We start from the raw sequence: 17,007 nt of genomic DNA, 5'->3' as shown, positions 1-17,007 counted from the left end.
TGGGCGGTCATGAAACCCCACCCACGCCATCTTGCAGTGTATACATATACCGGGCTTTTACCTACTCTGTAAAACACACTGGCAAAGGCCCTTCACGGAAACACGTTGGTTGAATAGGACGCAGACTCTCCTGTAACTCGGTCTTTATCTTCAGAATGTTGCTGTACATCAGGTAAATTACAGGCGTTGGTATTGACACCCGTCAAAATAGTCAAATTTCAAATCTCCATCTTGATGGCTCACCGGGGCTCACATGAAATACTCTGGTGCTATTACTTTATGCGACAGACAACAAAGTCATTGTCCCCGACACCTTCCTCAGTGCTCTGCCATTGGCTGGGCACATTCTTCTGGGCAACAACAGAGATGAGACGCAAAGAGGTTGCCATATCTTCATCTCCATCAGTCTTCATCAGATCAGGCGAAGCTCACGCTTCACAGCCATCAGTGCTGAGAGGGATAAGAGGCTCCTTCAAGCATTCTTCAGCCAGCCATCCAAAAATATGCCTCACTGAGATCTTAAAGCCCACGAGCTTGCCAGCAGAAAAGCAATAGAAATGGAGGGAGTCAAGTCTAAAGCAAACAGCCGAGGCATCAGAAAACCAAGACTGGGAATGAGCAGTCAATTGAAGCTTTGCTCCCTGCCTGTAAGCTCCGATAATTTGGCATAACTGAATTTATTTTGTCATCAAGGTCTTTTTTGTGACAAAAGCAGTAATCTGCACTGACTGTTCGCAAGCCAAGGCTCTGTGAAACAACTGGAGGATTTTCACACAGCTCGGCACTCACTTGCAGCCCAGCTCAGTGGCTTACAAAGATACAGTTTTTTTTGGTCTTCGCTTTAGTGACATCTCACTGAAGGTGTGGAACTGGTGACAACTCCTGAACCTCATCAGCAGAGCCGCGGGCTGCTTGTCCATCGCCCTGACAAGGACACATGGGCTGCAAACACAAGCTGGACACAAGCAGCCGGGGTATAACTGGTTCTGCTGGCACAGAGATCTGAGCCTCCTTCTGAAATGACTCATCAGCACACCAGAGACTGAATCCATTCATCACAGAACGTGTGACGTCAATACAAAAAAAACATAGAAGCTTTTTTTTTGCCACTTCTCCACACTGTTAAGGGGCCAGTATACTCAGCTGGAACTGCGTGTTGGATGGCCAAATAGCTTCAGGAACCCCCTCCCACTCCACCTTTCTGATGTTGGATTGGGGGGTCCTGTCTCTGCCCGTTTCATTAACTTTCCAAAGCCAACGATTGACCATTCACACCCACGTGTTTAGCCAGCTAACGCGAGCAGCCAGGTTTAGAACTTCCCTCTCAAACTCTCTTATTTAATTTTACACAACTATTTCTGTCAGCTTTGACAATATCTTGGTATCTGTGTTGTATTTTATACAAGGTTCTGCAACCCAATGGGCTGCGTTGTTGCATAAAAGCATCTGGCTGGGGTCGGGTTTGGTCTTCCTCTGCTAGGTGTCACTATCACCATATGAGAATATCAGTCACAGGAAGGACTCTGCACCCCCCGAGCCGCCCAGATGACGGATGTGACGAGTACCGTGGCAAAAGCTATTAATCTCATCCAATCAAGAGCGCTTAATCTCTGGGAGTTTTCGGTTTGTGCTCTCAGAAATGTATGTAATCTACTACTCAGATGTGCGCTGGGACAGTTCTGGAGCGGTTCTATTCTCTGAGATCTGAAATTGAGAGTTTTTGAGAAAAAAAAAGCCTTGTTGAACTGAGCAACTTTGAGTGGGTGCCAGTGTCAGTCCAGATGCTGAGAAAGCTTTTGACTGCGTTAGTTGGGAATATTTGTTTTTGGTCTTATCAGTATCAAAAGACGTCAGACGTCTTACGGATGCCGATGATGTTTTACTGTCCGTAACCCAGATGTCTGCTTACCTTTTTAGATCTCCTTGACATATTTGGCACATATTCAGGCACTAGCTCAATACACAAATAACCTAATTATTAACATCTAATTGCAATCCATCGCCTGCTCTCAAAAAGCAATCAAATACCTGGGAGTTTGGTTAACACTATGAAAACTGTTAAACTGTAAACAGGAAAATTAAAATGGATCATCCCTGACAAGTGGACCTTTCTAATTTATCTTTATTCTTGCTGTAGAGGTTGAATATAAGGCTTCAATTCTGCTAATTGACTTTTCAGTTAAGCCAAATCATTCCAAGATCAAAAACCAATATTAACAAATAATGCAAAAATATTTCTCAGCCTCAGCCTTCATAACCTCCAATAACAACACCACGGCTGCCACTCCCCCCCGACACCTGCAAGGGTGCGAGGGCCAGATCAATGGTGCTTTATGCTTTCATGCTTTAACTTTAGTTGTGGCCACGTATCCCACATAATGTTGAATATTAAGAGAAGTACTTAAAACATCCAAAACATTTTTTTGCTTTCAAACGATGTATAGTTTGTCAACTTTGAGTAAGGATTCAACCAGATGCCATCCCAAATAAGTTGGAAGTTTTCATGGCGCCAACTGTTTGATGTTTTGTCACGGCGATCCTGGGCTACCAGTAGAAATACTGTGTTCATGTTACAAAGTAATCCAAAAGGTTTGAGCCAGGTTCAACTTGGCTGCTGCTTGTCAACATTCAAAACAAAGTTTTCATGTGCTCTATATCGAGTTATATTTACGTTTAAGTCAACCCCTTGGATATGTGTTCATAGTAAGATATTTTAAATGCACTGAGAACATACTGTATTTCATCAACATAGCCTTGACAAGATAAGGACTTCCACAGAAAGTAAAAGAACGGAAAAAGTACAAGAAAGCTGGTACAAAGTCCAATTTGTCCAGATGTAGCCAGGTCAGTAAGTGGATGGGTCAGAGTGAGTTATGCCTCTGGAGTGTATGGTGTGTGTGTGTGTGTGTGTGTGTGTGTTAGTGGAGAGAAGTTGTAGATGGGTCGTGAGATGCGGGCCCTTTATCAGGCCCTCCTGCCTTTGCACAGATAAGACAGGAATGCTGCTGCTTATAAATGAAATAAGGTGAGACGCTCCTCCTGGAGTACAAAACAAGCAGAGAGGAAGGAGCTGAACATCCACCCTTCTTCGCCTTCTGCTTCACTGGGCTCACAAGTGTTGGCTCTTACTGCCGCTAACCTGCTAATCTGTGACGTTGTCTTTTCCCCTCTAACCCTGCCTTCGTCTTTGGTGCAAAGATTTCATCTGCTGTCGTTCAAGCAGTCGTCTGCTTTCTTGGGATGGTGTTGTTCTTACCTTTTCTTCTCAGGCATGTTGCTCATGGCTCCTGACGTCAACTAGTCCCTGAATTTATTGTTGGTTTGAACATCGGGGCTCAGTGGCGTGATGTCCTTCCATGTTGTTCAACTAGTGCCATTTATTTTCTAACCTAAAGGCGTTTCTTTAATTTAACAGTAGTATCATTGTCGTTACCCCTCCTCTTTTGAATGTAATGCAGTAATGTTCACATTTTAAATGGCCTACTTATTAAGACTATTTTCTGTTGTGTCACAGGCCGCGTCATGGACGGATTTTAAAATGCATTTTGCTGTTTAATTGAAAATATAAAGCGATGCTGGTCAGATTATTGCTGTTTTTTAGACTGACCTGATCTGAATCTCCTCATTAACTTAAACCTATCTCTTTCACTGTGTTTACCAAAATGACTTCATTTTCTTTTTCCATGAGATGAAGGTTGAGGTAACACATTTCTTACAGTGAGATTAGTAGACAGTACAAGACATCTCTCTATCTCTCTGTGCATGTCTAACCTCGTGCCGTCTTCAGTCAGCCATTGCTCCCGTCAAGTTAAACAAAAAAAATCACCTGCTTAACGTGCCATTGGACTCAATTGAAAGACTGTGACAGTACCTGGGCTTCGGGGAGGGAAACATCCATGATGACCGGCTGGCCATGAGGCTCCCCATTCTCTAGCCTGGAGTAGACCAGCTGGTAGCCTCTGATCTGGCCATGTTGCTTCACAGACAGGGGAGACTTCCAGGTCACCCTGAGGGCAGTGGAGTTGAGGGCGTCCGCCTCCACCTTCCTTGGAGGAGCTCCAGGCACTGCAGCACAACACAGCACACAACACAGCACAAAACGTCAACTTCAAGTCTTTATGGAAAGTTGAATTTTTCTTTTTCTTTTTTTTTGTATCTGCGTTTATTGTTGGTTACAACTCACGTTCACTCACACTGCCACTGTAAGCTCTTTCTATTCTAGCTCAGTTGTCCTGATTAAGTGTTTTGCCCTGATTCTGATCTGAGTCCTTATTGAATATCTGTCAATATTTAGATAGATTTGACAGCTGAAGCTCTGTTAGTAAAAAATAGCTTACATAAAAGTTTTTCGTTATCAGAATTATTTTGTATAGTGTCCTCTAGTATTTTCTATAAAAAAACATGGCAGGAAGTTTTGGAAATGATTTGAAGAGCCTCCCTGGCATGAACAAAACATCACAGCCAACATCCGGTACAGATATTTTATGGTTGCGACATTGTCTGACAAAATCAACATAAATCCAGGATAACGACAACAGAAAGTCCTTCCTAACTTTACAGCTTCACTGGGCAGGTCTACTGTTCGTCATCATTTTGTAAAAGCTCTGTTGTCCCCGTACACACCGAAATACCAAGCCAAAATTCTAAGATTTATACACTCCAGAAACAGTTTACTAACTGGCTTAATGTGGGTGTATTCTAAGAGTTATATCCCAATAGGATTGCAAATCATATTAAAACTCTTTGAACACCCAACATGCCAGCAAAAGATGTGTTGGATCGAAGCAAGACTTTCTCATATATAATCCAGTGGTTTGTCTATCCCCATCTGATGAGTGCCATTACAGTTTGAAAATTCTCATGACCTGATGAGATAGCTAAAGGCCTGGAAAAGTTTCTAGGTAATATGAAGGTCGCTAGCTATTTTTGCAGGTTATACACATCAAAGCTTATCACATGGAGCCCCAAGAGGATGCTGGTAGCAGGGTTTATTCTACTTTACAGAATTTTGAAATGAGCTTATGTAGATCCCTCTAGAATGCTTGGTCAGCTTCAGAGGGAGGTGTAAATGAATACAAATTTGACTTGATTTGAATGAAGTTGTGCAAGTGTTAATGGAATTCAAGACAGACAAGGAGAGGAAAGGAAGCGTTAAAGGTTAAAATGTGCTGCATTAAGAGATTAAGACATGGAGAGAAAAGTGTTAAAGCGGCTCAAGTATCACCGAGCACAACAGGCAAAGAAAAGCTCTGTAACTTGGTGTCAGCACTATGCACTTTAGACTAATTAGAATCGTTTAACCTCACATAGTATCAGCAAGCCTCCAGAATCAGGCTTCAAGCTTTGGAGGAAAAATGTCAATAAACTTCTGTGTTAACAGCAAAATACAAAGCCACAGCCTGGCAGTGTGGAAGAAGAACAAAAGAACTAAGTAACAGGCAACAGATTTTTCAAATTGCGATGTTCGGCTCCCACTGGAGGGCCTGCGTGATGATGGTGCCAAGGAAGCGGAGGGACTCCACAGTGTCAACTGGGGAGTCACACAGGGTGACGCTCTTTCTGTAATTCACACGACCATCTCCACTGTCTTTAGAGCACTGAGTTCCAGGTTAATCTGACTGCACCAGGTCACCAGATGGTCAATGTCCCACCTGTAGGTGGACTCATCCCCGCCAAAGATGATGCAAACTTCAAGAGCTTGACAGACCAGACCGGAAGTGCAGCTGATGGTGTACGGAGAGATGATTAGAGGGGAAAGGACACAGCCTTGGGGGGATCCGGTGCTGATGGTGCGGGAATCAGAGACATGTTTCCCCAGCTTCACATGCTGCCTCCTGTCAGACAGGAAGTCTGTGATCCACCTGCAGGTGAAGTCAGGCACGCTCAGCTGGGAGTAGCCAGGATGAGTCCAGGAGCTGAAGGATGAAGTGGAGGGCCCCATCTGCTACATCGTCTACAGACCTGTTGCTCTGTAGGTGAACTGGAAGGGGCACAGTGAGTCAGTAATGGATTTGAGGTCGGACAACACAAGATGCTTACTTAATTACCACTGAGGTCGGGGCGACGGGTCTGTCGTCCTTAAGTCCAGTGGTCCTTGTTTTTTGGGGACAGGCATGATGGTACGTGGCATGTCTCCAGTGAGGTTTTAAATATGTATGAGAACATCGGAGACAGCTGATCAGGGTGGATAGAGAGAAAGAGTCAGGTGTGGCTGCTTTGCGGAGGTCTGCGTCTTGAAAAGCCTGTTAACATCCCTCTCCAGGATGGATAGAGTCATCATCGTGGTGGGGGAGGAGGCCTCCGAGGTGGGCAGTTGTGGAGAGGCCCAGGCCCCTGCCGTTAGTAGGCAGGGAATGGAGGGCTTTAGGTTTATAGCTGGTGATCTGTCTGAGCCCTCTCCAGACAGAACCAGAGTCGCTGTCTGAGAACTGATGTTGGAGTTCAGTAATTCAGCTTCTCTCACCGTCTTGATAAATCTGTACTTTGACTCTTCAAACTTGTCCCTGTCCCCACTCCTAAACGCTTCTTCCTTTTGCAACCTTAGCTGTCTGAGTCTAGCTGTGAACCAGGGTTTGTCATTGTTATAACTCACCCTGGTGTCTGGTGGTATACAGCAGTCCTCACATCAGCTTATCTAGGATGTCACAGCCTCTGTGAACTCACCCAGACAGTTGGTAGCAGTCCTGGAAACATCCCAGTCTGTATAGTCCAAGTACGCTCGAAGATCCTCCATAGCTTCACTGGTCCACTGCTTTGACGTCGTCACAGCAGATTTATAGAGCTTTAATTTCTGCCTCTATGCAAGAATCAGGTGGACCACAACGTGGTCAGAGTGTCTCAGTGCAACATGGGGGCACTGTTGATTGTGGTCTAACAGTGATCCAGAGTATTCTCCTCTCTGGTTGGGCATTTAAGTAATGGTCTGTATTTTGGGAGTTCATAGCTGAAACTACCTTTGTTAAAGTTGCCAAGGACAATAACTAAGGAGTCCGAGTTAGACCGCTCCACACACAGTGTCTGGTCGACGAGCATGTGCTGTGCGCCCTGCATGTTGGTCTGCATTGGAATGCAATCACAACCCCAACCTCCACACCCTCACTATCCACCTCAAAGGAAGTCTTATGTCCTGAATGAATCCTGGATGTTGGCATTGGATGTAAATGGTGATAATTCGTAGGGTTAGCGGGCTGAGGTGACCATGAGGAGTGGGTTGGGATAGAATTAAGCACTGTTGTAGTTTGCCGACTGAAAGAAGAGAGCTGTTTTTCTACACATTTCAACACGGACAGAGATCTTTACAAAAACCACCCAGAAGTGCGATTACACATCTTTTTCACACATAAACTGCATTTTCAGATTTAGCTGGGTTAGAGTGGACATACTCTGATATACACTGAAATAAGCCATTCTTTCCGTCACATTAAAGTGACAGGTGAGCACATTTGTGCTGCTGTTGATGGCGAGCAAAGCTTGTAGTCCATCCATATTTATCAAGATTAATCAAGATTTATAATGATGTAAGATCATACCTGCTCGCCTGACTTTTATTTGTTATCGTTTCCCACTGTAATGCCGAGACGTGTGATGCTTAATGCAGACTTTGTGCGACTTACGTAGTCCATGCTGGTTTTTAAACTTGTAGGGTCGTCCTGACTGACAGCATGAAGCCGACTCATGTGTCTGTGGTCGCTGGGGATTCTCTGCAGCAGCTGTCAAATGCTGAGGCAGCCACTAATTGTATCCTCTGTATCTCTCTCACTATGTCCAGTATGTGTGTCTGCCTGCATTAATAATAAGCAATAAGCCTGGTCACTGGAAAAATAATGTAGTTTCTAGTAAGACTCAACTACCCTGCTGCTACAAAATGTTTCTTCCATTGAAGTAGAGCTTTTGTCAAGGTGTGTCTTCATTCCTCGACCCACACAAGAATGGAAACTGGATGAGCTATCAGTTATCTTTTCCAGTTGCCATCTTCATTTGGGTCATGGAAAGAGGAGACACAAAATGAGAAGTCGGTCAAACTTCGACTTTGCTGTAAAATAAAACAAATTTCAGTCTTCAAAAATACATTTTTGAATAGACTGATTTTTTTTTTAATGACATGTTTGGGGATTTCAAAGTTTTTCTATTTAGTTTTAACAACAACAGACACTGGCTGTAGTTATTTCTAAAACCTGAATAGAATCAATACTCAGAAATGTAATATCCAGTAAGAGTCATAAACTACCATTCAACCTACTGCATACGTGCTGTACTTGTGTACACAAGATATGGATCTTGTTCGCACAAGTGATCATCCTGTGCGCACGAGGCACAACGTAGTATCTTATTCAAACAAGATGAAACAAGAAGAAGAGGCAGGTCCAAATGACATCCCAGTGAGACGTGCTGAAAGGTGCAAAAGTGGAGGCAAAGAGGTCTGACAGAAATCTGCTACAGAAAATCACTGCTACTCTGTGCCCCTACTATCAAAACCAATAATAGTATTGGATTAATGTTGAATCTCACTGATTATGAAGAGAAAAGTTGGGTTCATTGCAGTTTATTTAAATGATTTAATGCACCCACAGCCTTCAGAGTTGTGCTGATAGGCTACTGTAGGTGTCAGGGAGCAAAACGAGAATGTGTAGTGACACTCAGGCACCAGGCTGACACTGATGTGAGCTGGAAGAAGGGGTTCATTGGCAGAGCAGAGGAAGCTGCCACACTCTGTGGAGAATGGACAGATGCTGGGGAAATCCGGTCGACGATGAGAGCCCCAGAGTCAAATGGGTTTCAGAGAGATGGAAAGAGATGAAAAGAGTGTGGGTGTGTATAAATTCAGTGGGTGTGTAGAAATAAAGTGTGGTGGGAGAGGCTGAGAGAGTGAGTGAAGATGGAGAGAGGGTCAATGAAACAGTGCTCCAAACGCTATTTAGATTTGTCTCTAAAAATAGAATTCTGGGGTTCTACTCATAAGACAGCGCTTTCCAGAAAAAACAACAAACACATGTTTGGATCTTAGAAAGGGTACAGTCATTGTTTAGTTTTGTGGAACATTAAGGTTAAATCAGACAACTTAATATGTTAGTCAGGATGTGGTTAGCCTAGCTGTAGCATAACGACTGGAAGCAGGGGGGGGGGCTAGCCTGGCTCTGTCCAGAGTTCAAAAGTACATCTATCAACAGCTCGAAAGACTTGTTAAATGGGAGTTCAGTGCAGGAATGATTTCTTAGTGAATAACAATCTGCGCTCTAGCAGGAGACGCCGCACAGAAGTAATGAGTTGGAGACCTCATTCTTACCATTAAGTTTAAAGTTTAAGTTTAGAAATCGCACCTCTTCCCTGATCTGTATAAACCAGATCATCCAGGCCAGGCCATCACCACCAGGGTCATTGTATTACTAATTACCAAGGGGTGTGGTTAGCACTTCTGTAGCCAATTGAGCAATCAGCACTTGTGTTTAAAAGGTCACTCCTTGTTTGAAGCGGAAGTCTCATCATACGAGGACTCAGGCATACAAAGACAAAGGGGTCCTTCATGGGAGGACAAGTGAGACGAAGGGTTAACATTGTCAGGACCAAGGATCTTTTCACTTTGTCTAAATACCTGCTTTTTCCTTATCTGATATGTGCATATTTTCCATTCCTGAACACTACTCTTCTCGCAGATACTATAGACCACACACCTCACTGTAACCTCTCTGATCTTAACCATCCCAGTGGATCCATACCCTGTGGAACTGACAAGACTAAGTTCGTCGGACTTCATCGGGGTTGGATCGCACCTGAGAACACTTCCGCCCCTGCAGTCCTCTCCTCAGCATACTCCTACCCACACACCTAGACCCATTCCGGCAGAGGGGGTGGCACGCGTCTCTCAGGTAGTTCTTAGTCGTCTTCCCATGGAACATTCCTGAAGATGGCCCCCCCACTTCTTTGTGACTTCAGCATCTAGACAGAGTACCTTTACCCTCCCTACTCACAAAGCTGGCAATCAACTCAACTTCATAATTACCAGGAACTGCACCACCACTGACCCCTCTTCATGTCTCTGACAACATCCACACAATCCTACTTTCTCTCTATCAAACTCTCAAACCTCTCTCTTCTACAAATACTGTCCCTATCTGCCGCAACCTTCGCTCCCTGTCTCCCTATCAGCTCTCCCCTCGCCTGACTCCCTCTCACTCAAGCCTCCAGACTCTGCCTCAGACTTTGTCCTCGTCCCTGGACTCTCTCTGTCCTCTTACCTCTTGGCAGGCTCACCAGACCCTGTCAGCTGCGTTGGTTGTCTGACTCAGTGCGTGCTGACAGAACCATCCTACGGGCAGCTGAAAAAGAAATCCAAGCACTCTGAGGACCTCCATACCTATCAATCTCTCCACCTCCTTATCTGCAACTATCATGCATCAGCTCTGTCTTTCAATCCAAAATTCAATCTTCCTTCTCCAATTCCAAAACCTCTTTTCCATTTTCTCTACCCTCCTTGATCCGCCCCCCCCCCCCTCCCATCTACCGAGCGACTTTGTTAACTACTTTGTAGTCTGACTCACCGGATGTAGGCTGTTGGGATAAGTCTGCCATTGGCTGACTATTTCAGTCGGCATTCTCCTCCCCTTCCTCCTGTTACCGTTTTGCAAAGGGCACTGTCGCTGCATCCTGGGCTTGGCTTCACTCAAGACGATTAGAATTGGTTTAAAGAAGTACAAATACAAACAAGCCAGAGCGTTTCTTTCCTTTATCCCAGAATGGGTTGAGCCAGACCTTTCTCCAAAGTGTGAAGATAGGGTTAGCGTTAGGGATAGGTCTGGCTATGCAAGACTAACTACTTTGTAAAAAAGATAGATGACATACACTCCACATTTCCCTACCCACATGCTAACACCACCTGTCCTATATCCACCTCTTCATCTCCTATTCTAAGTTCCTTTTCACCCCTCTCTCCCAATGAGGTACTAACCCTGGTTACCTCCCATAACCCAACCACCTGACCACTTGACCCTATCCCCTCTCACCTTCTTCAGTCTATTGCTCCCGACCTCCTTCCTTTCCTCACCCACCTCATCAGTACCAGCTGGTCTTCAACCTACGCAAGGTCTCACACACTACCATACACCCCAGCCCGCCCACTACATTCTGCTACTACCAATCGGCATGCTACTCCCTCACTACGAAGGGGACCCAGACACCACTCAACAAAATCATGTTTTTGCGGTCCAGGCCCCACAATGGTGGAACAAGCTCTCCATTGACATGAGGACAGCAGAAACTCTACACATCTTATGTTGCAGACTGATGACTCATCCGTTCAGACCTTGCACCTTGGCCCATAAAAAAACAAACAAAAAATGCTAAGCTAAGCCAACCATGTTCTAACTCAAGCTCTTTCTTTCTGAGAGCGAGACGTTCAGATTGGTATCAGTCTCATGTCTGTGTGAAGTACAGAGAATAAGCCTATTTCCCAAAATGTTGAGGTATTCCTCTACATAATTGGGCGAGATCAAGCATTAGGTTTTGGTCATGGTTCAACAAAAATAAAATTTGCTCAAAACAATGTCTTCACTTGGTAAAAAACGGATCAGAAATTGGTAACTGGACCCTTGTCATTGGAGTTAAATGAAATGTACGTGATCATCCTCCCACCATCGACCTCCACATTGTTTTGTAATGGGGAATTGAACACTATTTAGATTTGTCTCATCAGATCAGACAGCTTCAGTCATTCTAACAAATCAAAACGCAGACAGCAGATGCAATACACGCAGACATAAAAGCACCATCACTCTCTCTGTCCATTTTCCTCTCACTACTTACCATACACAGACACAGACGATGTAAACACAATAAGAGCATGAAGCAATCAAATGAATCCGGACATTGGTACGACTAATGTGATTAAGAGGAAAATGAAAGGAAGGAGTCAGGAAGATGTCTAAGGCGGAGGTAGAGTTCATATGCAAGCAGTCAAAGAGGCCTGAGCTGGTCTGAACAATGATCTTTAACCGAGGAGAGGTTTCACACCATGTTGCTATATGTATATATATATATATATATATATATTCTGCTATCTAAGCCTCCCTGACATTGTCCAGGACTTATCCTTTGATACTTTGATTTCCTCTAGTGGCTCCATAAAAGAGCCCATTACTCTTTGCTCTCATTGATCATGATATAGCCAATCGTGTCCTCAGAAAAAAAAAGGTAAATCATCTCGTAAGGAATCTTTGTAATGGTATCTGTGTTATAGCTGTGAGCATTGGGCTGTGCTGTGTTCTGCTCCTGAGTTCTGAGCCTTCAGCAGTGACAGTAATAATTACTGTGTGCTACGAATGGCAGAGTTTCCCCATGGACTGAATCATAGCGGCCATTTAGGTAGCACCCCAGACCTGCTATCTGACTGAAAACAGAGAAAGAGCATGTCATGTTGCCACTCAGGCAATTCCCCAGACAGCCAAGCAGGGCAGCAGCCTAAAGCCATGTCATCATGCTGGAAAAAAAGACTGGCAAAGAGAGAGAGAGGCAGGGAAGATATCAGTAGCAGCAAAAGTCTCACAAGTCTAAAATGTCGTGAAATGAGCACAAGCTTGTGCTGTGACTTGTAATCACGTCTCTCCACCATGAAATATAAGCAGATATGATGAAATATGACTTTGGCAAATACTATGCTATGGTTAAGGTTAGGCGACCCAACCACTTGGTTAAGGTTAGTAAAAGATTTTGGTGATAATAAAATAAAGCTAAAATTAGCTGTTGGATTGTGACAGAAGGATTACTCTGGTCCCCTCTATAAAGGTTGGATGCACTACACCCACCACCTTGACCTCCACCTTTTTGCTTTGTTTCACTTCCTGCACTGGCACTGAATGTTGGCACTGGGTTTAAATTACGTCCTGAATAAAATTGTAGAATGAGCTTAATTCCTTGGGATAATTGTTTGGGTTTTAGCATCTTAATTGATCTAATAGTAGAAGTTTTTCTTTATACAAAATTCCAGTGGAAATTGATGCCGTCAATTTTACTCTTCCGGTCTGGAACCGGCCTGGAACTGGATGTCAATCCTCAAAACTCATACAACTTGTGTGTAGCATTTATCCAGGCTCTAGCAACCACTGGTTGCTGCTAATACCAATAGTCTTGGGATGGGAGTCGAATGATTTTGTTGACTAAACGAATGGTTGGTGGTGTGCATGACTGTTTTTTTTTTTTTTTTAAATCTCACAGCAAGGAGTCAGCTAAGTTGGAAAATTGGTAAAAAGTAAAAATCTTACACTTAAGGGCCTAGGCAGCTGAACCAGTGTTTTGGGAACAATGTTTGCTATGAATGAAATTTCAATTCAGAAGAAAACTTCTTATCATAAGTTGGGACTTGAACCTTTGCCATTGGAGTTAGAGCACACTCGACTATCCACCCACCACTGACCACCATACCCATCCCTGGACTAAGGAGGCCCCGGGACAAAAATTAGCTAGGGTTACTTGGTTCTAGAAGTTTATTTAGGAATATGCACCATGTGAATTTTGACACAGGGTCGATATACAAGACAAGTAGACAAGACAGAACATCCTGCCTTACAGTTAATTTCATTTGGTACTGTGTTTTAGAGGTGCATGTTCCAAAACAAATTTGCAGTTGATCAATTTACCAGAAACCTCTCCAAGTGCCTCGGGGCCTAAAGCAGTAGCCCGCTTTTCAGCCATGTCCATATTCATCAAATTAATTTCTTCTAGGAAAAAGTATTTCACTCATTTCACACATTTAGCTCGAGTTTGTGAAACCAAGGAGAGGAACAGAGTGAGTATTGAAGGATTAGTATTTCCAGAGAGGCCCAGGTTTCTCCTTATGATCATCAACATACCATCTTCCTGGGTCCTGATGCGGGCTGTGGGGCTCTCTGGGCCGGGCCCGACGTCAGTGTGAGCCCTCACCCACACCATATACTCAGTCCACTTCTCCAGGTCCTCCAGCACGAAGCTGGTGACATCAGCACCTATTCCTGACACCCGGTGGCGCTCCAAGTCGTCCCCTGAGAGTGCTTGGTAGGCTAAGGAGTAGCGCACTATCTCCCCATGGCGACTGTCTGTGGGTGGTGCAACCCAACTCACCTTAATGCTGGTGGAGCTGAGGCTGAGCAAGTGTACCTCCTGGGGAGGGGCTGTAGGGGCTGAAGGGAGGGTAATGGTCAAGCAGGGTGGATAATGGAAGACACAGCAACTGACCATCTGGACTGCCGAGAGATAATCTGTTTATGTGTTACAGATTTGGGTTAGACAATGCAAACCGGCTTATGTTTTGGAGAAAACATAATTGCAGCCCGTCTTATGTTCAATGGCAATGTTTTTTTTCTCCTCCAGGAAGTGTGACATCCTTATACTGCACAGAAGTCATAGGGAGGAGATTCAGGATCCCAAGTCCCAGGTTTAAGTAACTAAAACACTTGGTTTTTTGATAGATTGTGGTAATCAGTCGCGATGACATTGTGCTCGCCAATTGCAGAGACCTGGGAATGCAGCAACATCGCTAAAAAGAAGTTCCAACGCAGCAAGACACGAGCAGTCAGTCAGATGATCAGACAGGTTATGAATATTATTATATCATTATAAGATTATCTAAACCACTTTATTTGGGGGTCAAACTGAAAGGGAGCGCACATGCACGAAAAAATAGCTGGCTTGCACAACTACTGTAAGTATAATAGGTACAAAGTTGAATCACAAAAAAATGTTTACAATGTTTACCATTCGCCTTCGTCTTCTCTTCAAAAGAACTTTGACTTTCCGACCTGTCTGAACGTCCTGACTGCTCGTGTTTCTTGTCCCACCGGACTTGTTTTTAGCGATGTTGCAGTGCTCTCAGACATCAGTAATAACCTTGGTGAGAACAATGTTATTATAGCCAATCAAACCAGTGACCAAACCCATGAAAATACAACTCAAGTTGTAATAAACCAGAACTATGCTCTAACAAGATGTCATTATGTTAATCAAAAAATGTAATTCTGGCATTATGTTTTCTACAAACCATGTTAATAATCGTTAGTTGTATACGAATGTAATTTTAGAAGACAGGGTTGGAAATGGTGTTTCATTGAACTATAAAGGGTTACTTCATTAAAATAAACACCAATTGATATCCTCTCAAATGATCGTCAGTCCAGAGGACAGACAACGAGGGTGACCCTTCACACTGCGGCTGCCTTTCTGCGAAACAACGGTGATCTCGCACAGACGTATAACTTACGCAGTGTGAAGTTTCACCAAACTGAAAAAGTAAAACAGGCACACTACAGATGAATGCGTTGATGCACAATGATACACAACACAACAAAATACAAACAGCGAAAAACCAACAGTTGAAATGAGCGTGGGGCAGGTGGGAGAGGTAACACACAGGGGACTGTTATCGTGCTCGCCTGTGGTTTGGCAGCCCCAGCAGAGCATGAGGCGTCGGAGGCCGGTTTGTTCGCCTGCAGCAGAGGTGCTCGTGACGAGGTTGAGAAAGAACAGCCGCAATTCCGTCACGCATACAAGGACCTTTGCATGCATCCACGCATGGGGCGCGATGGATCAAAGAGACAGAGATCCATGCGTGGGAGACGCACTGTAGCTGATTAAAGTCTCAAAATAGAAACAAGGGTTAAGAAAAATACCAAAACTTGGAGTGGACGTGGGTGGCTGTGAGAGGGAAATAAATCAAGATTTGGACAGAAAAAGAATGATCCTAACCCACAAGAAGAAGGAGATTTTATTATTGGGATCAAAACAAAGTGGCGTCATGTTGAGAATCAGGGCGGATTGCATGGATTGAAGGATTAAGTTATATCTCTGGGATGGGAGACTGCCTCTCAGGATCTCACAGGAAAGTTGTATTTATTTATAGGAAAATAAACCCATCTTTTCATCACTGTCTGTGCCAAAAACCGTGGTGTTGTTTTTTTTTGAGCATCTAAAGAGTGAAAAAAATATTTATGCCCATATCCCTGTTAGCCTTGGCAGGCAGTAAATGACGGACGTGCACTCCGCTTGAACAGATTTCTGGGCTCAAGGCCGTCATAGCATCACAAACACAAGACGAGTTGTCTGGAAAACCGGGGAGCATTGACCAGTCATTCACTTCTGTACAAAATGAATGACATTCAGTGGACAAGTTGATTGCGCTATCCCTGTGTGAATGCAGGGTTGGCACTTCAACTCCGAGGTAGAGCCTTCCATCACGCATTCATTTCTGATGGATTCATGATACAGTAGTAAATAATGGAACAAAAAGGTGTTGCTTTGTAGCAGCGCAGAGGTGCATATGGAAGAATCTTGTGATTGTGCGCATGATCTCACTGTCAGTTTAAGAATTACAATCTGACAAGCTCCAGATATATACTGCAAATGATCAAAAGACGACAGAGATGGCTGATAGGTGAAATGACGGAGGGAGTTTGACAAGCAGTAAGCGACAGCAGTGGTCATTGGTCTTTAGACCTTTTAGCAAGCTTCCTGACGGGTGATGGGTAAATTGTTTGCGGTGTGACTGCCCGGCTCAGGGATTTCCACTCCTGACAGGTGAAGCGAGTAGCTGAGAGAGGGCTTCGATTCCTTCTGGGAACTGTCATATAATATTGCAGGTTCCAAGTCCATATCTCCCAGCGTGCCACAGATCAGGCAGAGATCCGATACTACAGTAGATATGCAGTCAAGCTCTGAATTAAAGGTGTTCAATAGTATTAGTGTCAGGGGTGGGAACAGTCTGACTCACTGGACGTAGGCTGCTGGGACCTTCACCTCCAGCACGCCGATGATCAAGTTACACTTGTCGTATTTAACAGTACAAGTTGTAAAATCACACAGCCTGCACACGTCGTTTACGATTTTATGTGGGGATTTAACCATTTTGATGCCAGGGCTCGCCTCCCCACATGCAAATGTTCCACCAAAACAAGTTCCCCCTCAGACACTATTTTGCAAGGGCACCGTCACTGCGTCCAGGGCACGGCGCCGCCCCCAAGACAATTGTGATTGGTTTAAAAAAAAATTAAC

The 17,007-nt window shown here is 44.2% G+C and overlaps 1 protein-coding gene across 1 annotated transcript in view; it reads right to left on the bottom strand.

Moving 5' to 3' along the window:
* ptprfa (protein tyrosine phosphatase receptor type Fa) overlaps positions 1–17,007 on the bottom strand; it is a 221,827-nt gene that overhangs the window by 84,662 nt on the left and 120,158 nt on the right. The window contains exons 14-15 of the mRNA XM_070909026.1: positions 13,839–14,144; positions 3,872–4,065 (exon numbers count right to left, since the gene is read on the bottom strand). Of these exons, the coding sequence (XP_070765127.1) occupies positions 3,872–4,065; positions 13,839–14,144 (500 nt within the window). The remainder of the gene's footprint in view (positions 1–3,871; positions 4,066–13,838; positions 14,145–17,007) is intronic.

Source organism: Enoplosus armatus, chromosome 7, assembly GCF_043641665.1.
Source record: "Enoplosus armatus isolate fEnoArm2 chromosome 7, fEnoArm2.hap1, whole genome shotgun sequence".
NCBI classification, from domain to species: domain Eukaryota; kingdom Metazoa; phylum Chordata; class Actinopteri; order Centrarchiformes; family Enoplosidae; genus Enoplosus; species Enoplosus armatus.
Note: the sequence above shows the minus strand (reverse complement) of the source record. Positions and strands in the feature narration are given on the sequence as shown.